Here is a 22,421-nt window from a genome sequence, read left to right on the forward strand (position 1 = left end):
GCATGTTACATTCTACGTTACCTACAGTGCAAAGTAAGACGCCTGTCTTGGATGGTAAGAACTCCTGGAACACTGCTGTCCTTTCCTAGAGGATAAAAGAAACACAGCACATGTTTATACTCTGTTGTAAAGCAAATAAAGAACATTTAACAGTTTATGTTTAAACCCTCTTCATCTTCCATCGTTTCTGTCCCGCTTCGAGAAGTGGGTGGAATTCTACGCCTCCATCCCAGCACCGCAGGAGATTTGGAAGTGAAAAAAATCTATGGCAGTGGTGGTGTCACTCCACACAGTAAAGACTATCACACCATCAAGGAAAGTGCAGGGTCTGGTGCAATGCATGCACCCAACTCAAGATGGCCAACATCCCAAGGGCTTGTGAAGACGCAGGGGGTGATGTTAGTATGGTGAAAAGGATCACCTGACTCTGTGGGAAAAGGACCCACCAAAGAAGGAAACAGTAGTTTATGTTGGACTAGAGGGAGACAGGTCTAGTTGCTGGCTTAGAAATAATTCTGCCTGGGAGAGTCTATGAGGTGCCCCCTAGTGGTCAAGTTGAGTTAAAGCACTGTCACAGTGACCCCCAATCCATGCAGCACTCACATCTTGGGGGGCTTAAGTATTAGAATCATCAACTGCTGAGCTGAATGAAACGTTTTCTCGAACCCACTCTAAAGCGAGACCCTCCCTGCCATTCCCCCATCAGCATCCCCAGGAAGACGCTCGCATGTGGGGAAGCAGCTTAGCCTTGGCACCAAGTCCTGGGCCATATAAACTGAATTCTCACCAGAGACGGTTCTCACCCGAACAGAGCTTGGAACGTGGGCTCATCTGATATCACCTCACACAGCTCTGCCGAGACCTGACACAGCTCTACCAATTCACCTGCCGCTCTACCTGCAGAACCTTTTGCTATTCCAGCCCTGGGCCTTTCCTGAACAGACACTGTTTATTGATCCAATCACACTGTATTTTCTTGTGAAATAAACAGGGACTTTGACTTACATCACCCCATCAAACCCACACGAGGCAATCCTTGAATCCAGGTCTCCAGAGGCAAAAGGCTAATGCTTTAATTTCCTGTACCCTCCGCCACCTCGCCTCTCTGCTCAGCTGAGGGAAGTCAGTGAACACGTCCCGATCTACTTTCCTGAGTTGTCTTAGATCTCACTCTTTCCATTTCTCTAGCTCAGGCTGTCTCTAGCCTCAAGAATATCACACTTCTCTTTGGTATCTATTGCCAGCAGTTTCCCCCCACTAAGGTAAAACTGCCCCCATGCTCCAAGCCTTGTTCCAACTCTGATCCCTAGAAATACAGGTCTATTTCTAGCAGAGGGCTAGATGAAAGAGACGTCTATGGAATCTTTACCCATTTGCCCCCCGGCTGGACATATCATTCTGCTCTGAGGAAGGACAATAGCAGCCTGGGCCGCTCTGACATGCCCAACCTTCTCCCAACAAAAGCGGAAGAAAAGAGCGCGTTGCATCTTGTTGACACGGACAGCAGCCGTGCTCAGCAGTACCATATGGGATCCACAATTTAGCTCCATTAATGCTCTTAATTTGAAGACATCAAGCACTAATTACACACTGGGTACTAAAAAGGCAAAACCCTTCCCCTGATGCCAGCTACTTAGTGGCGTTCTGTTGCCTTAACAGCTGGTTGGGGTAGAGCCGGACCAGACCAGGCCGGCTCACTCTCAGGCGGGCAGGCTGAGGGAAGGCCAGACTGCAGGACAGTGCAGCACATGTTCCTGGTCTTGGCAGGAGGGGAATGAGTGAGAAAAACAATGGCTCTTCACCTCTTGCCTCCTCAAATGAGCGCTGTTCATTTGCCATCTCTGCCTTGCTGCTCAGGGCAGGGCAGTGACTCTCCCCCTGGGAGAGGGGCAGGGAAGAGGGTTGCTGACTTTTCAAAGATAATGGCTCACACGTTTCACTCTCCTACTAAGAGAGAATGAACATTCACAGCAGAAACTGACACGCTTCTCCTGGCCTCTCACTTCCTTCTGGATCAAATCCTATTCTAATCAGCTGGTCAGCCAGGCCCTGCGTGTCCACCACCCACACACCAGTCACTTTTGTTAGGTGATCTTTCGTTGGGTTGGTGTAATACAATCCCCTGCCAGACAACTCCCTCCCACGGGACTGTTCTTTGCAGCCAAAGCCAGTCTGCTCAGCTCCAGAAGAATGGGGCCAGCAACTTGTTAGTCGATACACTGGCTGACCGAGTCCTAAACGTTATTTATAATAAACGTTTTTTGTAAGATTATTTCCTTTGTTAGTCGAAGCACTTTCCTGCCGACCTCAGAAAGCTGAAAACGTAGGCACACGAAATTTGTCCACTGGGAAACATTGTGTGACTGCATCAGCACGCTGAAACAACAGCACAGCTTTTCTGTAGCACTTCGCAGGTGTGGATCACTGTTCGCATTAATGCGTGGGGAAATCGAAGCCCCCCCAAGGTGAAACGACTCACCCAAAGTCACACAATCGATCACTGGCAGAGTCCGGTATAGAAGCCAAGTCTCTGGACTCCCATACCTGTGCCCTACCTGCTGGAGCACGTTGTCACACTTAAAGAGGGCTGACCAGGGCTGGAATCAGAAAAGGAGGAGAAGGCAGAGGAAGTTTCTGCTGCAAGACAGCATCTGTAGACCCCTTCACCAGTGTTTTGTTTCCACCATGTGATCCCTTGGATCTAAAGAACCCATAACGTGTCTAGAAGCACAGCTGCATAGATTCAACAGCACAGTGAGTGACAACTTTCCAGTCCTAGCACCATGTACCAGAGGAGATGATGATACTGACCTCCTTTGTAAAGTGCTTTGAGAGCCACTGATCAAAGGGAAGATATAAGACCGAGGTATTGGTATTATTATGATGTACCAGTTTTACCCCAGTCAAGTAACTGGAAGGTGGTTGTGGAAAAAAACAGATGTGAAAACACTTTTCCTGTGGGGTAGGAGATTAGGATGGGGGGGCAAATGAGGACCATCCTCAGCCCATTCCACTTTTAATACACTTTTCAGCGGTGCTCACCTCCTGTTCCATGTTGCCGTGTAGTCGCAGGAACTTTAAGTGTGAAGAGGAGAGTGGCAAACATTCAGGTTCTTCAGCCTCTTGGCCTCCCAGCAGGACTTTCAGGAGGAGCTTGTAGTGGAACTCCACTTGCTCACAGCTGGAGAAAAAAACGATCATCTTGTGGTGTTTTTCAAACTGCAGGGAGAACAAGAACACGCACACGGCCATGTTTATAAGCCTCTGACGATTCTCTGATCACCAAATGACCCCAATTTCTAATACAGCCGAAAACGGACAAATTAAAAATGCTGGCACATAAACTGGCTGCTAAAAACAAAAGTTCACATCCCACACAGGAGCCTCCCTGCTGAGCTAGGAAGACAGAGGAGAACACCCCACTTTGGCATCCTGCACACTCCTCTGGCTCCTAGTTCACTTCTGAATACAGATCTCTTGATGGCCTTGGACCAGGCAATGCCCCTCTCTGAGATAGCTGTATGCCACAGGAACACTACAGCTGACAGAGCCTAGGCTGGGATCTTTGGGAGCTGAAATAAGGGATTTCTCAGTGGAAGGCCCCTAGTTCCACAACTCCCGACCAGAAGAGGTTAGATTGAGCCCAAGTCTGATCATCATCAGAACACAATGCAATATAGGTATTCGTGTTTCCAAATGGGACTCAGTGTGTGTGTGTGTAAACTGTATATGTAAAGCTGGCCCCCAACCCCAGATCCCTTGAAAACACACACACACACACACACACACACACACACACACGGAGCTCAGGATTTGGCTCACAGACAAAATCAGGCGAACATGGGATGACTTTGGCCATCGGGTTTTATGCACCAGAACACAATCTCATCTGCTACTCGCTTTCATTTTCTGCTGCATCACCCTACAGAAAAATAGGAGGTAGAAATGCTCATGAGCCACTTCCCTCTAATCAGGCGTGAATACAACACAAACGGAACCTCACCTTGCACTTCCCCAGGATAAAAGCTGCCAGTGTGACAAGCCTCAGTTTGCTGGGAACCACCACCACATGCTGTTTGAGCTTCTCCGGTATGGCAAAGCCACCCTCTTCCATGTGGGCTGGTGAACCAATGGCTTCCTGCTCTGGTGTGGTTCTGTCCCAGGTTTCCTCCACAATGGCAATGCTCACTGGATCATGCAAACTGATATCGGCCAACCTTGTTACTCCTGCACCAAACAAAATCCATTACACACGAAACAGAAGCTTCTCTGTGAGTAAATTGTAGGAAATCATTCTGCTTTGTCTCCTTGAGTATTAACGTAGTAGGGTAAAGACGTGTACCTCAAGAGCAACGCATGCTGTTCTAGAGGAGCAGTAGAGGTCAGCTTGAAGTTGATGTAGGTGTAACGTTTTCAAGAAATTGGTAACACATTCCATCAAACTTCAATGTTCGATACATGAGAGATGTGTGATCTGAGAGAGAGGCATGGTCTAGGCATGCGCTATAACTAGAGGTGCTGGAACAATTTATATAGTGGGGATGTTGACAGCCATTGAACCAAACTGTAAACCTGATCTATGATGGAAACCACTTCAAGCCAGGGGGTGCGGTAGCACCCCCAGCACCAGCAACTATGTCTATAACTTACCTTCTGTGAGCGTGGCTGAGAGCAGGACATTCTGCCGCCTCTCGCTCTCTGCATTTAAAGCATTGAGTATCACGGTCACATCCTTCTCAAAGCCCATGTCCAGGATCCTGCAAATAGATGGAGACCACAGAAGACATTATGGGAAGAGAGAGGAAAAGAGAAGGAAGAGAAGGCTCAAGGCTACATGAGCCAATTAGGAATATAGGACGTGCCATAGTGGATTAGACAATGGCCTATCTAGTCCCGTATCCCATCTCCAACAGCGGCCAGCACCAGATGTGTCAGAAGGTGCAAGAATCCCTATAATGGACAACTGTAGAATAACCTGCCCAGAGGGGAAATATCATCCAAACCCCAGGCACTTAGTGGTTGGTTTTTGCCCTGGAGCAGGACGGTTTAGATCTCTTATTTTTAAAATATTGAATATATTAGCTACTGTAGCTGTAGAGGTTCTCGTTACCCATGTCAAATGTCTAAGCACTTAAAAGTTTACCTGTCGGCCTCATCCATAATCAGCCACTGAATACGACGGAAGTGAATGCACTTTGTGGACTTGATGTGATCAACCAGGCGGCCAGGAGTCGAAATGAGGATATTTATTCCTTTACGTAATCTGTTTAGATTAAATGAAATAAAGAGTTCACAGTTTATCCTTCATCTGGTAATAGCAGTGATCTGGATTTGGGAACTGGAGCCCACAGAATACAGGGGAGAAATCCTATCCCCACTAGAGTCAATGTCAGAACTCACTGACTTCAGTGGGGCCAGGATTTCACTATAGTTCTTTAAAGAGAAGCTGCTTCACACAGCTAAAAAGCAACCATGGACAACTCATCCCTAGTTTGCAAGAGATGCACTGGAGTTTTCAGCTTTACCCTGCAGAAGTTCCCATTCTTGGATAGCAGCATGTGTATTATATCATAGCTCACGTCGCTCTTCACTACACTAGCTCTTCATTTCCAATCATTAATACAAATAATACGTGGCATTAATATGGAGCTTATCTATCTTCAAAATGCTATACAAATACAGCTAACTAATGCAACCCCCTGTGAGATTCGTCAATATTTTAATCTCCATTTTACACAGGCAGGGTTAAATAACTTTCCCAAGGCCACAAAGTGAGCCAATGTCAGAGATTAAAACACAGGCATTCCTGGTTCTCAAGTCTTGTCCTGATAAATGCAGGTTTTTTTCCTACATCAGTGATAAATTTAGATAATGGGGGTTTGAGGCTATTCTGAGCATAAATATATGTGCATACACAATTTGCTTATATATAAACAATAATATAAAAATACAGATATCCACACCCCCCCTATAGCAGGGCGGACTGATTTAAATCATCACGGTTAATCATGACTTAAATCAGCAAGCAGGAAACCTAAATTTAAGGAATTGATTTTAAATCTTCTCTTGCATTTGTACTTTTTAGTTAATTTCCTTTAAAAAAAAAAGTTCATTCTCACTGGTTGGTAACGATTAAAATATCTTGATTTGCAACTAAATATAGCTGTTACACTAAATTTGGTACTTGTTTTTGCTAACCAGAAGGGTACACTATCTCTATACACATTTACTTTAGTAATTTTAAACCTGGACATACATTTCATTGAATTTTACTTGGTTTATTATGTTAGGTAATGGTGAGTGATGCATTTCTTATTTGCTAGATGATAATTTGTGATTTTTTCAAGCCGCACTTGGATGAAAACTGGAATTCAACTAAAATTACACAAAACCTGCATTTTAAAATTGTGCTGAAAAAAAGCAAGAAAAAAAAGCAAGTTTATCAAAACAAGCTCTGCATTTAAAACTGGTTTCTTAAACAAAGGAAATATTAACTGTAGCTTGTGAACTGATCAGCATAGGCCAGATTTTCAAAGGTATGTAGGCACTGTAACGGGGCACGCTCTGTCCCTGTACGCTGGTGCCCCAGGAACTTCTCAGACTCTGTCCAGTAAGAGGCAACTTCATGTGATTTATTTACATTCCCATCACCAACCCCAATACAGTCTTGTGCAGCAAATTATTTATAGCGCTTCGCCACCTTTAGCCCTTTCCCACAGGGCTAGAGAGGAACAGGGCTCTCTCTTATTGAGCTCTCTGCCACACCAGGCTCAGCCAGCCCAGGTCCTCTCTCCACTACTTCCTCCCTAGGTCTTTCTTATAGCCCTCGGCTGATGGGCTAATGGTTCATCAGCCTTCCCAATCTGATCTGTTAATTAGCTTGCATATCCCCAATCAGCCTTGTGGAGGGGAGAAGGGCTGATTGGTACATAAGTGATCAGAGTGCTGGCTCCTCTGTTAGCTTCCAGCACTGTCAAAAGCACCCAAGGATGCAGATAGGTGCATAGTGGGATTTTCAAAAGTGCCGACACAGTTTGGGCACCTAACTCCCATTGAAATCAATGGGAGTAAAGAGAATCAGCACCCAGCATCTGAAAACGCCAAAAGGCACTTATCAGTATCATTGAGGCCAAAAGTATAACTGGGTTCAAAAAATAATTAGGTAAGTTCCTAGAGGATAGGTCCGTCAATGCCTATTAACCAAGATGGCTAAGCCTCTGACTGCCAGATGCTGGAACCGGATGACAGGGGATAGATCATTCAGTAACTGCTCTGTTCTGTTCATTCCCTCTGAATGAGCAGAGGCATTGGTCACTATCAGAAGACAGGATACCGGGCTAGATGGACCATTGGTCTGACCCAGGATGGCCGTTCTTATGTAATACCTTTGAACATCTGGTACCACATCCTTCAGATGTTTAGAATTAGTAGACCTCTGTCTTCCACCTGCTTTTTATTCATAGATTGGAGGAGAAAACCAGCTTTCCTGTGTTTTCAACTCCCAATCAGCTTCCCGACTTTGAATGAACTAATTCAAATGAAGAAAACATTCCCTCTGCACATGCTACTTAAACTGAAACCAAAAGTAATTAAGGCAAAAGCTTTTCTGCACAACACAAACTGCAAATACTTCCATTTGGAAAAAATGTAAATACCAGCATTTGCTTCATTCGAAAGATGGACAATAATACAGATACTTAATGTAGAACATGACTGTGACATTTATAAGCTTGAGCGGACCACAAAAAATTAAATGCATTTTGTTCTTGATTTTATATATAATTTAAAAAGCAGTATTAACTCACTCAGAGTTGAGGAGGGCTCAGTGAAGCAGCATATTTTTTAAATGTTAAATTATTTTAATAGCTTACAGCAAATTTAATTGTAGCCGGTTCATTAAAAATATATATTTTGTTTTTAAAAAAGCCAGTTTTGATTTTTAACCACACAGGGTGTACATGTATATATTACAGCTGGTAAAAAGGATTTCCAATGGAAAGGATTTCCACTGGAAAATATATTTTCATCCAACTCAAAACTTTCTGTGGGAAAGTGTTGATTTTTGAGGAAATTTTGAAAACAAATTGAAATGAAAGGTTTTGATAACGCTGAAAAGCTCCATTTTGACTTTTTCATAACAGAACACTTCAGTTTTTTGTTTCAAAACAAAAAGTTGTTTTGAAATCTATTTTACATGATAAATAACAACATAAAACTAAAAAAACAGGTCAAAATCAAAATAAAACTTTGATCCAAAACAAAAAACATTCAAAAATTGTTTTGCAGAATATTTAGAAAGTCTTTGGTTTGGTTCCGATTCAGAACGAAAACAAATTCCAAAATCATGGAATTTCCCACAAAATGGAAGAGCTGGTTCCCGCACAGCTTTTATATATGTAATATCCACTCATGCAAGAACACTATTTAGGATTATTTGCTTGCAATTAAATAAAAAGGGCAAGATTTTAACAGTAGGGGGGAAAAATCCTGCTGTTCTTCCCATGGCAAATACACTCCTGTTGCAGACAGCACTGTAGACTAAGCAAATATAGGTGTTTGTCAGAGAAAGAAAAACACTGACATCGACAGGGATCATCTCATCAGAAGGCTCAACAACATTTTAAAACTAGGGCTAACTGAGGGAGGTGAATGCTCCCTGCTGACCCAGTCACTAGTTCTGTGTAAGATCTGGGGGGGTTCACCACTTGATCAGGCCACAAGCATCTCTCCCAGTAAAAAGGCATTCTCAGCAATAGAAACAGATGAAAGGATACAAGTAGACCCCAAATATAATTTTAAGAAGTTGGCTTCCTACCTGGCTTTTTCAGACTTCCTCTTTTCTCCCCCCATTAGCACGCCAGGCACAATCCAGGTAAACGGCTACAATGGGAGTAAACCAAGACCTATATGAAGTAGTCTTAAGAAGAGGCCTGATACTAATCCAAAACTGATTTTTCTTGACATAAAGACAGGCAACTCAGGTTTATAGCTGTGCTTCTGATTTGATCTAACAGATACAGCCCACATGCACTGTACCACCTGCAGCTAAATATCAGCGGTAAATTTAATTCTAGCTATTTAACTTGCTTCTAATGTTGTTTGGGAAGATGGAAATACAATCATTTTTGCATCGCTTCCAATAATATAATAAGTCTCCCCTTCCTCTCTGTGTAACCTAAAATGATCCAAGACCATTTGCAATTCTATTTCTTCCTGTTGCCTTTTAAGCAAAATCTTCCAATAGCCAAGCAAAATATAAAGAAACATAATAAAGGTCCTTTATACAGGTTTGTTATCGGGCTAATAAAGGCTCCCAAGGTGAAATACCAGCCCCACCGAAGTCAATAGGAGTTCTATCATTGACTTGGACGGGGTCCTAATCTCCGGCAGAATCGAGCGTAGCCCAGTTTTTAACAGAGGAAAACAACATATGCACCCCGTCCACCTCATTCAAGAGGGGGCATGGAAGATAGATGGCACGTAAGTTTTAACGCTGTGCATACATATCTTGTAGTTAATTAAAGGCCAGAACACTGCTCAGCTTGTTACATGCCATGTAGCAATATAAGAACTGCCCTAATGGAGCGGGTCATTGGACCATCTAGTCCAGCATACCATCTCCAATAATTCATTACATTCAAACTTATAATAAATAAATAAATAAATACATAATATTTTAAAAGGAGTGTATCTAACGTTCTAGGTGCTCCAACACTTCATGAATAACGCAATAAAATCCCAGCGGCATTAGTCATTTCAACAAGAATTCAGCCAGCCCTTTACAGAAATGCCTTTCCACCCCTTCATCATTATGGGAAGCCCTTCCAAAAACCCAGTCAAACCAATTAGCTATACCAGAAAATGTAGCTACACCAACACTACAAATTTTACCACACTGGACCCTCATACTATAACAAAGCAGTGGCCCTGATTGTATTTTAACAAGGTTTAGTCTTGCTTGTATGGATATGACTTGTCACACATAAGAAAGAAGAAAACAAAAGAGCCTGAGCCCAATTCCCCCCCCCCCCCCCCCCCCGGTTGAAATGTCACCTTTAACTGCTCTAGATCTTGATGGAATTGGCCAGTGTTAAAAAGATTTAAATTTAATATCAAAGATCTTCTAAATATTGCATCTAATTACAAAGAAAAAAATGACTGAAGTATTTTTAAATTGTCTTTAATATAATTTAAAAAAACCACCTTGACAGTAGATGATGGGGTAGGACTTGGGGAATCAGCTGGCTGTTTGAATGCAGGGGAAGGCAGAGACTAAGGCCTAGATCTTGCACATGCTTATTCATAGGCTTAACTTTACCACTGGCCGTAGTCCCATTGAAATCAATGGAACTACTCATGGAAGTAAAGTTCAACATATGTTTGCAGGACCATGCAAACTAAAGCTGTTGTGAGGGACGTTCTATTAGTCTTATCATTTTCTTTGGGTTAATTTAACCAAATTAAATTAATTTTTTTTTAAACCAACATAGCACTTTGAAAGTCTCCAATTTCCTCACACAGTTAAGTGGCTATCTGATTCCCTGAAGCCTATTTTACTACATCAGAGCCTTCTCTGTCTAACATCAATCTGAGTCCAGTGGCATCTGTCCTCGTAAGAGTTCCCATTCAGAGCCATGGAAATTCTGAAGCAGTGGCAGGCATCTCTAAAAACAAAACATTGCAAAAAAATCTATTTTTAATATCTATTACTCTTCTTTAACAAATACGTATTTAGCTCCCTAGGGTATTATAGTGAATCAGCACAGTAGTCACCGAATAGTTGAAAACATCCAATAGGAAAAATCAAGCTTCAATGTGCTGGGCTTTCCCTTGAATGCTAAAAATAAAGTGAACTGGTTTTATTCTTTATTTTAAGGACCAGAAATCCTGTTACATACTGAGTCCCCTCAACTCCCTATTGCGCTTAGGGGAAGTGATGGTGCTTAGCATCTCAAAGCAAAAGGCTCGGGAAGGAGTGAGAAGGAAATAAAAGAATGAAATCCTTACCTTCAGCAATTTCTGGACTGTATCAAAGCTCTGTAGTGCAAGCTGCAGATATCAATAGATGAAAATAAAGTTTTATGGACGTCTGACACGTCTGTATTAGAAGGATAGCGTCACACAATTTAGGTAAAAATTTTGATTTTTCTGCAGACTCTTAAAAACTGGTGATGTATGTTATTAGAATTCTAAATATCTTTATTAAATAAAAAAATATATACCCCACCCAGTATCCTACTCATTAGTCAACAAAAAGGAAGAAACCTCTATTAGCTTTGGACCTATACAAAAACAATGTCTTGTGCTCCCTCTGCTGGTTCAAATTAATAAACACTGTTCTCAGAGCTGTGCACATGTCTGTTAACATCTTCATTGATGCTGATGCACAAGAAAGAAACTATCCGAGGCATGCTGGGTTTTCCTTCACTAAAACCAGTGTGGGATAATATGGGAGAAAACTGTTAGAGAAAGAGAGTGTAAACCATAGGTTAAAGCAGTGGACTGGCAGCCAGCACTTGTGGGTTGCAATCCCAGCACTGCCACTGACTCACTGTGCGACTGAGGACATGCCATATGATCTTTCTGCAACTTCATTTCCCCACCTGCAAAGTGGGGGGAATATCCACCTAGCTCACATTGCACATGTATAAGAGTGAGGCTTATTTATGCAGGTAAAATTATTTGAATTCCTCTGACGAAACATGGGCAAGTGCTAAATATTATTTATTTGCCAAACTTTCAAAGAGGCCATTACAAACTCTGGAAAGTAAAAATAATACCAATTGTAATCACAGACTAACTTTAAAAATGTACTCAACAGCAACCCTTTAATCCATCTTACGAACATGCTTTGTATTCATGGAGCATCTTTAAATAGCGTCAGAGCCTTCTCCCTTCTCAGAATTGAGCTGAGATACTGCAGTGCAGGTTGCATAAAACATTGTGCCCAAAACTAGTTACCTGTGATCAATTCTCCACATGGAAGTTATTAGCGTTTGATATGGAAAACATTGATACTCTACTCTGAAATTGCCTTTGTAAGGCAAATAAAACAAATCAAATAAGAGTTCAGAGAACAAACCAACTCCTGGTTTGCCATGCATTCACTGATGGATTTGAAAAGGGGCTTTAAAAATCAACAGGAATGTCTGTATAAACTCTTGCATTTGCAGCACTGATTTTACTCACAAACTCTCCCCTCCCATGCTAGACAAATTTCTCCCTTACCACATATTAAGCCAAGGAGTTTCCAATGTTGCCAACCAATTCTTAAACACAAGGGGAAACTTGGATGTTTCTCCCCAGCTTACTTCTCACTAGCTAAGATATCTCACGAGAATGCTTGGGCTTCCCAATAGCCCAAACCTGCTCCTACTGGAATCAACAGCCAAATACTCAGGGCCTGAGAAAGTCACAGAAACCACAACACTAAAATGCCAGCACTAACCTTAGAAAAAAGGCGACTTAACTTACCTCTCTTGTTGGAACCAATATAAGTGCATACGGCCCATCACTGCGCTGCAGAAGAAGAGACAGAGTACCATTGAGCAGAATGCACCATGAACTCAGAGAATCATAGAAGACAGAGGTGGCTATTAGCTCATGAAATCAATCCTACTGGGATTCATCAGGGTGAGCTGATTCAGACAGCTCAAGGCAGGACTGTCCCCCTCACCGCGTTGCCCAGTCCAATTTGAAACGACTCAAAGCAATGGAGATTCTATCACTTCCCTTAAAGTTTCTAGTGAATTTCTACTAGACGGCAGAGCTCTGTTAGGAAGCTTTTCCCTGATAGTCGACCTACATTCGCTTTTGCAGTGTTGTTCCATTACTCCTACTTATAATCATAAACAAATCTTTTTTCCCCTCCCTGGTGCTAACAGCCTTTAAATATTAGTTGAGGATGGTCTTCTCTTTTTTGCACTCTGAAATCCACCATGCTCATTGTGCAGCTAAGATTTTATTATGTTCCACACACCTGTTATATATGATCTATATAATTTCACATATTATTTCTTAGTCTGCAGAAATACACTAATATCTGATGCACAGAAACAATCAGACACACAAGGGACAGACAGTGACAACCCAGGCTGTTCTGCGATTATTTCAACCCATAAAGAATTTAAGAACAAATCCCCCTTGTCACACCCTAAAGAGGCACAAAACAGGAGGACGGATCTGCAGCACCATCCCCTGGGTCAACATATTGATCTGAATGGGGAGAGGCTGTTGAAATACTGTATATGGAGGCCAGGACATGAAGAGGAGAAAGCATACCAGGAACCTGCCTTTGCAAGTCTCCAGACCTCCACCCTAGTTCTGAGCCACTGCCATGCTCTGGAGCCAGCCTCCTGGCATACGCTGACCACTCCCACCAGACTTTGAAAAGACATGGAGAGGGAGCTACTGCTGCTTCTAGAAATGACAACTTCCAAATGCTTTAAGCATGGTAACCCTTGATGGACTTGAGAGGGAACATGTAGGATAAAGCAGCTGTTCCCCGACTCCTCCTGCTTCAGCAACATGGATCCAGGCTTTATTGCTGCAGAAAGGAAAGAGGTAGCTATGCAGGAGTGGTGGAGGAAATCTACCATGTAACCATCTTTCCCACTACACAGATATTTCCCTACCCCTACGCCGCACCTTGAGATTTTGGCCCATCCACCCACCCTCTTTGGTACATTAAGTGTAGGGGAACATAAAGCCCATAATATTTTTCTTAGATTGCTTTTATATTTACTGAGTACGAGGGTCATGTAGGCCAAATTCCAAACTGTCATAACTAAATAGGGAGAGAGATGCTTAACCATCCTAACAAGAAGAGACACTACTGACCTCAGTGCACCAGCTGTAATTTATTTTTATTGCTTCGAAAATTAAGAGAGAGCACACTTATTTCTATAGTACGTACCTGTATTTTTGACTTCATTCCCTGCAAGGACTGTACAAGGGGGATGCCATAGGCAAGAGTTTTACCTTAGTAAGAAAAACAACAAGATGTTTATGTCATTTTAAAAATGGTAGAAATTGCAGATTTCAGTAGTGGTGGGAAATCAAATTTAATTAATAGAAGGTTTAAAGCAACCAAAAGGAGGTACTTTTTCACAGAATGTACAGTCAACCTGTGGAACTCACTGCCATGGGATGCTGTGAAGGCCAAAAAGTATAACTGGGTTCAAAAAATAATTAGATAAGTTAATGGAGGATAGATCTATTAATGGCTATTAGCCAAGATGGTCAGGAATGCAACCCTGTGCTCCATATGTCCCTGAAACTCCAACTGCCAGAAGCTGGGATGGGACTACAGAGGTGGGTCACTCAAAATTGCCCCACTTTGTTCATTCCCTCTAGAACACTTGGCACTTGCCACCATCAGAAGACAGGAGACTGGGCTAAATGGACCTTTGGTCTGGTCCAGTATGGCCGTTCTTATGTTCTTAAGTGCATCATGAAAAGACAGACATCCCACCACTCCTAAATTGAGGTCAGAGGCCAGAAACCTCAAATGAGAAGTGTGATGGGTCATGGGGTCAGACTGGGAGAAAAAAGGTGGTGATACTCTTTCCAGCCCCACCTATGTGAATCGGCAAAATTTGATGCTGCTCACAAAACACTGAGCAGGTATTCAAAATATGACTGTGTGCGCAGCCTGGATCCACTGGTCCCCTTGAGTGTGGCTTCCTCTTTGGCCTTTGCTGGGTTCCTTGGGTTTGGGACTAGCTGACAGATGCATGTCACGATTGAGATACACTGGTAGACCTGCATGGAAGAAATCTGCACACCCCATATCTATAGTTTGCCTGTCTTTAGCTAGTGTCGTCAGTCTATCATTTTCACAAACTGAAACAGGTGAACGTAATGCTTAGTTTGAGTATACGGAATCCAAACAATATTGTGCCTGAGTAAGGAACACTGTCAATTAAATACTGACCTGACCCTGTCTGGGACCTCACCAGTGCATCCTTGCCTTTTAGCAGCACAGGAATAGTTTGCTTCTGAACACTATGCAACAAATAACACAAATTAAGAACACACAAGCACCAACTCAGACTCAAAGTATTTATAAAGATGTGAGGTTTTAAAACCCTTCAATTGTTTCAAAACCATGTACCTGGGTTTACACAACCTGGGTGCTCTCCCAGTTATTGCTGAAAATTACTACCTCAGAAATGGGGATTCATGAAAATAGAGCAACAAAAAAGTGTTATTTATGCTAAATAGAAATAAGGATGATTTTGTGGTTAAAGCCCAAGAGCCAGGACTCCTGGGTTCCATTTCCAGCACTGCCAAAGACTCTCTACATCAAGTTACTTTATGGCTTGATTTTTGGAGGTGCAGCAAACCCACAGCTCCCGTAGACTTTCACAGGAATTGTGGGGGCTTATGAATTAATTACGTTTGTAAAGGGCTTGGAGATCATTCAGTGGAAGGTGCTACAAAAGTGGAAAGTATTTTATACAGGTTAGTTTACCTGGTCATACTAGACATCTTCAAGACAGTGGTTATTGTGGAAATCTAAAGAGATAAATACAGTGTTAAAAGATTTTAATGTTATACTGCTCACTTTCATGACTTTTGCAATTCAGGAGAGGGAGAAACCCCAAAGCCTGGTAGTCTCTCCCTCTTTCTGATCACTAATCCAGGCAAGTGCTTGGACAAGTTCACTGGTCCTACAAGCATTCCTGCTAGTCCCTCAGAATGTTATTAATCCTGGCGGGTCATGACATGCTACCAAATCATGGCCGCTGCGTGATCCTCAACATATTTTGGTCTGCAACCCACATGAAACCATGAGAGGTGTTTGGATGCAGTGGGATCGGGTGCCAGCTGGGCCTGGTGTTAGCTGAGAAACATGGATCTGGGACTGGTGGAGGTATGGGCTACTGGGGTTGAAATGGCATCTGCATGTAGTGCTGATGTGGGTTGCTGATGTTGGATGGAGCACAGCTAAGGGTACTGACGGGGATGTTGACGCAAAAGCTGCCCTCAGATGGCAACATCACTAATGAGCTAATCTGAGTCACCAGGAGCAGTTTCTACAAGGAGCAAGTCTCACTATCCTCCAAAAGTTCATCTCCAAGTATAAAAACACAAACCCTCCCAAACAAAGACCCATTAAAACAACTCACTCCTTACACCACTACACAATGACCTTGTTGCCAGTCTAGCACTCACCAGATGGGGATGGAGGTCCAGCTGGCTGAAAGAATCTGAAGTGAAAACTTTTTCCTGCACCTGTTTCACTCCACCTCTGCAAGTTAGGGGAAATAATCCAAAGCAACGTGAGACAGTTCCAATCACCCACAGGCTACGGGCCAGATTCATAGGAAAGTCAAGCTTGGGTTCCAATGCAAAGATCTCAGTGGCAGAAAGTCTGCCTGGAACAAGACATTTGCTTGGGGAAGGGACATGGTCAGGCCTGCCATGGAATATGCTGATTCAGCACATCCCTGGGGCACCCTCCAGTGGAAGCCCCCATTATCGGTGGAATCCTAATGTAATTTGCACCTTCTGGAGACAGCAAGAGTGAATCTGACTCCTTACTTAATGCTGCTTTTTCTTTACAAGGGCTCCCATTAAAGGCTACTTTCACAATCCAGCACGACAACAGACAATGAAGGAAAACTACCTAGTCAGTATATTGTTAACAGCAGCTAGGGAACCTATTACAATACTCCAGCTCCTGAGGGCCTACCCCACCAAAGGGCATGGGATTCATAAAGGACAATCAAGAAATAAAACAATTTAGAGCCAGGTTAAATCCACAGGGCAAAGCTTTTAAACCAGGATGGTCTCCATGCTACAATGTTATCAATCTAGGGAGAGGTACAGTCTATTTGAGGGGTTTGAGACCACTCTCTGTCATGGGTCTTTTGAAAATACCAACCAACCTTCAGTCTAATTCTTTCACCTGCCACTTAATTTCATGACAAAAATCCTAATGACTTCAGGGGAAGCAGAATCAGGATCTTTGTCTTATTAAATCAGAGGCTCTCAGCATGGGGGTCACAACCACCCTGCCCTTCCTATTCTATTCTATTCTACATGGGTTCTTATACCTTCCCAGACTGTTAAATGGGAGGAGCCTGGCTAGAACCACGGTACATGGGTTGGGGATCCTGGTCTAGAAATGGCTGAAAACTACCATCCTAGATGGATGATGAGACTGTAAGTACATAGCAAGGGGGGCGGGTGGGGGGGGGGGGGGAGGACAAAGCCTCATGCTTTATACATAAAAGGGTGAGAAATCAATCGCATTTTAGGGGGGAAGGGAGATTGTTTGTTTAAAATACCTGTGAATTTCTGGAATCTTAGGGTTGTTTTTAAACAGACAAGATGTCTTAATGAAAGGTCTGCTGCGTAGGCTCTCATTCTGTCTGTCAGTCGAGTGCTTCTTCGGAGGAGATTTTGATGACAAATTTCCCTTCACGCAGATGTCAGCCTCCTTAGTGCATTTCTTGATTGGGGATACTGACAACTTGGGTTTCTGCTTTGAAGGTGTGCCTTCGTCTGCCCACTGGAGCTTCCTTTTCAGAGCTTTAGATTGCTTCAGTGTTAGCAAATAAACAGGATGGATTAGTATGTAAGGATTAACTATGCAATATTATACCCTTCCTAAAGCCCTAGAGAGTTGCATCTCTTCCTATTGGAACCTTCATGCCCATGTACAGAGAACAGGGTTTGATTTTGCAACTGGACCTGTTCACGTTCTTCAGAGCAGAAACTGTAAGACAAATAGTAATAATCTAAATTCTTATTTTGGTGCCCATTACTACAATATCTGATACAGTTTCTGTAACTGAACAGTACCCTCTTTAAAATATATATCATCCAAATCATTGCTGTGCAAATCTCATGATCAGATTAAAGCCAGATCTCCACCCCTCCTCTTTCTTTCTTTCAGGGATGAATCCTCCTTGATTCTGACCTGTGCTTCCATCAGGCTTCAGGAATTCTGATCTCTCTATTCCTGGCTCTATAGTGATCCTGATTTCTTTTGAAATTCCTTCTGCTTCCTCTGAGAAATGTTTTTGCTCACCCCATATTCCTCTTGTCAATAATGAGGTGCACAATTAATTTAACTTTCTTCCATCACTAAATGTCCTTCACCATCTCATGCATGTCCTACATCAGTCATGTTGTTTTGCTTACGAACTTGAAAACTTTCTGAATCACCTTAACTCTCTGAGCAATCCTCTATTCTTTCTCTACTCGACCTTATATTTCCTCCCTATCCTCCACGTTCTTGATTTCATTCTGCAATCTTCCCAGCCCTCTCTGCACATGCCTCTCAAACCCTTTATTATGTTCAGCCTGTCTTTCTTCAATTATATCGGCCTTTACAAAACATAAACTCTTAGGGCATGTTCCTTATCTGGTGTAAATCAATGCAATGCTAGTGACGTCAATGGAACTGTGTCAATTTACACCAGTTCAGGGTCTGGCCCCTATTTCATAGATGGCTAACAGAAGTCTTAAGCACTTTAGTACATCAATTTCTCTTTGAATATTTTTTATTACCCCTCCATGTCCTTTTTCCCATTGATTTATCTTATTTAATGTTGTCCAACATCTTACACATTCGTCCAAAATGTGCTCAAATTCAAAGGGGGACTGTCAATGCAACACTTTTTTCTTTAAAAAGTTCCCCAATCAGGCAGTTAAGATGGTCACCAATCCCACTCCTACATGCCCCTTCTAATATCAAACTAACCCTAGTGCCCTCAAACAGTTACATCGCACACATTTTCATACTAACAACAAAAATAATGTTAACACATCTGCATCCACTTAAAAACCATCATGCTCTCACAGCAATTAAGAAGATTTGTCGTATGCTAATGATGTTAAACAACTTCCTTCAGAATTCTCTCCTCTACTGGGAAATAACTTGCTAACTGAATCCTATAATTCCATTGATTATGTAATTTTCAAAAGTGCCTAAGTCACTTTGTTGAATGTTGTGTACATTTTCAAAAGCACCAATCTCCAAATGACTCAAGAACAAATTATAAACTGAGAAAGCGGCAGCCTGTAGACTGCTGAGAATCTTCCTAGCATCCAAAGTTCAAAAAGGCTTAAGTTACAAAACAGTCTCATGCCTGCCATTTTCAAAATCATGCCCATCAGATGATGTATCTTTCACTTTGATATTCACAGCCAATGATCCTAATCCAAAAATCACATCTACATGGGGAGACCTTTGCACTCATGTAGAGGCACACAGACTTCAACGGGACTCAGCCTGGGTGCAAATTCCATCCATGGGGGTGGAACCCAACAGACTCCAAAGCACAAGATCCAGTGCTACACATTTTCTTGGCTGTAGATACTTATGCAGCCCTTTTGGCATTTCATTTACTGATCAAGAACAGTCACAAGGGAATCTCTTTGCTGACTATACAATGATTAATATATATATTAATAATATTTATCATCATTTGTTAACTATGCTTGGTACTATTCAAGACAAATGAAGACTGCAGATGCTGGGTGGTGGTGGTGGCCTGTGATATACTAGAGGTCAAAGGAAATGATCTGTCGTCCCCTCTGGCCTTAAACTCTGTGGCTATGGCCTGGTCTACACTACGACTTTAGGTTGAATTTAGCAGCGTTACCTCGATTTAAGCCTGGACCCGTCCACACAACGAAGCCCTTTTTTTCGACTTAAAGGGCTCTTTAAATTGATTTCTTTACTCCACCTCCAACGAGGGGATTAGCGCTGAAATTGGCTTTGCCGGGTGGAATTTGGGGTAGTGTGGACGCAATTCGATGGTATTGGCCAACGGGAGCTATCCCAGAGTGCTCCATTGTGACCGCTCTGGACAGCGCTCTCAACTCAGATGCACTGGCCAGGTAGACAGAAAAAGGCCCGCGAACTTTTGAATCTCATTTCCTGTTTGGCCAGCGTGGCAAGGTGCAGGTGAGTGCAGATCTCATCAGCACAGGTAACCATGATGGAGTCCCAGGATCGCAAAAGAGCTCCAGCATGGACCGAACGGGAGGTATGGGGTCTGCTCGCCATATGGGGAGACGAACCCATGCTAGCTGAACTCCGTTCCACTAAACGAAATGCCAAAACATTAGAAAAAGTCTCCAAGGGCATGACGGACAGAGGCCATAACAGGGACGCACAGCAGTGCCGCGTGAAAATTAAGGAGCTAAGGCAAGCCTACCACAAAACCAGAGAGGCAAACGGAAGATCTGGGGCAGAGCCACAGACATGCTGCTTCTACGCTGAGCTGCATGCCATGCTAGGGGGTGCAGCCACCAGTACCCCAACCCTGTGCTTTGACTCCATCAATGGAGAATCACGCAACAAGGAAGTGTGTTTTGGGGACGAGGAAGATGATGACAAAGAGACTGAAGATAGCTCACAGCAAGGAAGCGGAGAAACTGGTTTCCCCAACAGCCAAGATATGTTTCTCACCCTGGACCTGGAGCCAGTACCCCCCGAACCAACCCGAGGCGTGCTCACGGACCCTGTAGGCGGAGAAGGGCCCTCTGGTGAGTGCACCTTTGTAAATATTACACATGGTTTAAAGGCAAGCGTGTTTAATGATTAATCTGCCCTGGCATTCGCAGCCAGTACAGCTACTGCAAAAGTCTGTTAACGTATGGGGTTGGAGCAGAAATCCCGGTGTTTGCCGGCATTCAGACAACATCCATTCCTTTTCTCTCCCTGTGTTATCCTCAGGAGAGTGATATCATTCATGGTCACCTGGTTGAAATAGGGTGCTTTTATTAAGGGAACATTCGGAGGTGCCCGTTCCTGCTGGGCTGTTTGCCTGTGGCTGAACAGAAATGTTCCCCGCTGTTAGCCACGCGGTGGGGTGAGGGGTGAAGTGATCATCCCAGAGAATAGCGTGGTGGTGGGGGGGGGGGGTATTTGGGTTTGTGCTGCACGCTAACCCACAAACCGCAGCCCCTCCTTTTAAATTGCAAACCCATTTTAAATGGCCAACCCAACGGCTGCTTGGTATGGGAAATGAGGGCACTGCTGTTTGAAACCATTCCCACATGTTATGAAAGTTAAAGAAGCCAAAAGACTGTGGCTTACCATGGCTGCCTGCAAGCCGAATTCTGTTGCCTGGCACTGCGTGAGTGATCTCTCACACCACACCAGCAGGCCCTCAATATAAGAGGCAAAATGCTATCTTATAACGAAAGCACATGTCATAACACACCGTCTGCTGCCAAAAGGCAAGGAGCTGCTGCTGTGTAGCAATGCAGTCCCATGTCTGCCAGCACCCAGGAGAGTTACGGTGATGGTCAGCTGTGCGGGTTCCATGCTTGCCGTGGTATGGCGTCTGCACAGGTAACCCAGGAAAAAAGGCGTGAAACCATTGTCTGCCACTGCTTTCACGGAGGGAGGGAGGGAGAGGGGGGGCCTGATGACATTTACCCAGAACTACCTGCGACACTGTTTTTGCCCCATCAGGCATTAGGATCTGAACCCAGAATCCCAATGGGCAGCAGAGACTGCGGGAACTGTGGGATAGCTACTCACAGCTACCCACAGTGCAACGCTCTGGAAGTCGATGCTAGCCTCAGTACTGTGGACGCAGTCCACCGACTTAATGCACTTAGAACATTTTTTGTGGGGACACACACAGTCGACCGTATAAAAATGATTTCTGAAAAACCGACTTCTATAAATTTGACCTAATTTCATAGTGTAGACATACCCTATGACAAAGTCCCTACTTTGAAGAGTTCACAAACTAAGGTTCCAATCAGGCAAAAATGTGTGCATATGCTTAGCTTTAATGCCGTGAACAGCCCCATTGAATTTAATGGGCCTAAGGCGCTGAGCCTGCAATGAGCGCCTCACAGAAGGACTTCTGTGTCTGCACAGAGCCGACTCAGTGGTGCTACGACCAGGCCCCTGTCCACACAGATAGACTGCAGGATCAAAGCACCAGGACAAAATCCTTCACGTACATAGAATATCAAGGTTGAAAAGGGACCTCATTTAGTGCAACCCCCTGCTCAGAGCAGGACCAATCCCCAGACAGATTTTTGCCCCAGATCCCTAAATGGCCCCCTCAAGGATTGAACTCACAGCCCTGGGTTTAGCATGCTAATGCTCAAACCACTGAGCTATCCCTCCCCACAGTGTGGGCAGACTGCTGTGTCTGTGCAGAGCCTCACAATGATGTGCCCAGGCAGATCCAGCTGCAGCACTGGGGCCTAAAGAACCAATCCTGTGCCCCTTACTCATATGAGTAGTCTTTCTTCACATCAGTAGCTGTGCTAAAGACAATGGGAAGGTTTGAGTGAGTAAGCAGTGAGCATTGCAGGATCAGGCAGTTTTTATAAAGTTGAGGGCTTTTTAATTAGGCATAAGGGAAGCATACTCAGGGCCGGTGCAACCACATTAGGGCACTAGCATTTGGGGGGTGGCATTTCGGGTC

The 22,421-nt window shown here is 43.5% G+C and overlaps 1 protein-coding gene across 4 annotated transcripts in view; it reads right to left on the bottom strand.

Moving 5' to 3' along the window:
• The window catches only part of DDX31 (DEAD-box helicase 31), a 97,119-nt gene that overhangs the window by 46,270 nt on the left and 28,428 nt on the right, over positions 1-22,421 (bottom strand). For all 4 annotated transcript variants that reach the window (XM_039506657.1, XM_039506658.1, XM_039506659.1 and 1 more), the window contains 13 exons: positions 17,298-17,551; positions 16,180-16,255; positions 15,476-15,519; positions 14,936-15,006; positions 13,916-13,980; positions 12,475-12,519; positions 11,008-11,049; positions 8,816-8,880; positions 5,144-5,263; positions 4,651-4,757; positions 4,004-4,227; positions 3,043-3,219; positions 26-85 (listed from right to left, as the gene is read on the bottom strand). In XM_039506657.1, coding sequence (XP_039362591.1) covers positions 26-85; positions 3,043-3,219; positions 4,004-4,227; positions 4,651-4,757; positions 5,144-5,263; positions 8,816-8,880; positions 11,008-11,049; positions 12,475-12,519; positions 13,916-13,980; positions 14,936-15,006; positions 15,476-15,519; positions 16,180-16,255; positions 17,298-17,551 — 1,350 coding nt within the window. The remainder of the gene's footprint in view (positions 1-25; positions 86-3,042; positions 3,220-4,003; positions 4,228-4,650; positions 4,758-5,143; positions 5,264-8,815; positions 8,881-11,007; positions 11,050-12,474; positions 12,520-13,915; positions 13,981-14,935; positions 15,007-15,475; positions 15,520-16,179; positions 16,256-17,297; positions 17,552-22,421) is intronic.

Source organism: Mauremys reevesii, linkage group 19 (genome assembly GCF_016161935.1).
Source record: "Mauremys reevesii isolate NIE-2019 linkage group 19, ASM1616193v1, whole genome shotgun sequence".
Classification (NCBI taxonomy): domain Eukaryota; kingdom Metazoa; phylum Chordata; order Testudines; family Geoemydidae; genus Mauremys; species Mauremys reevesii.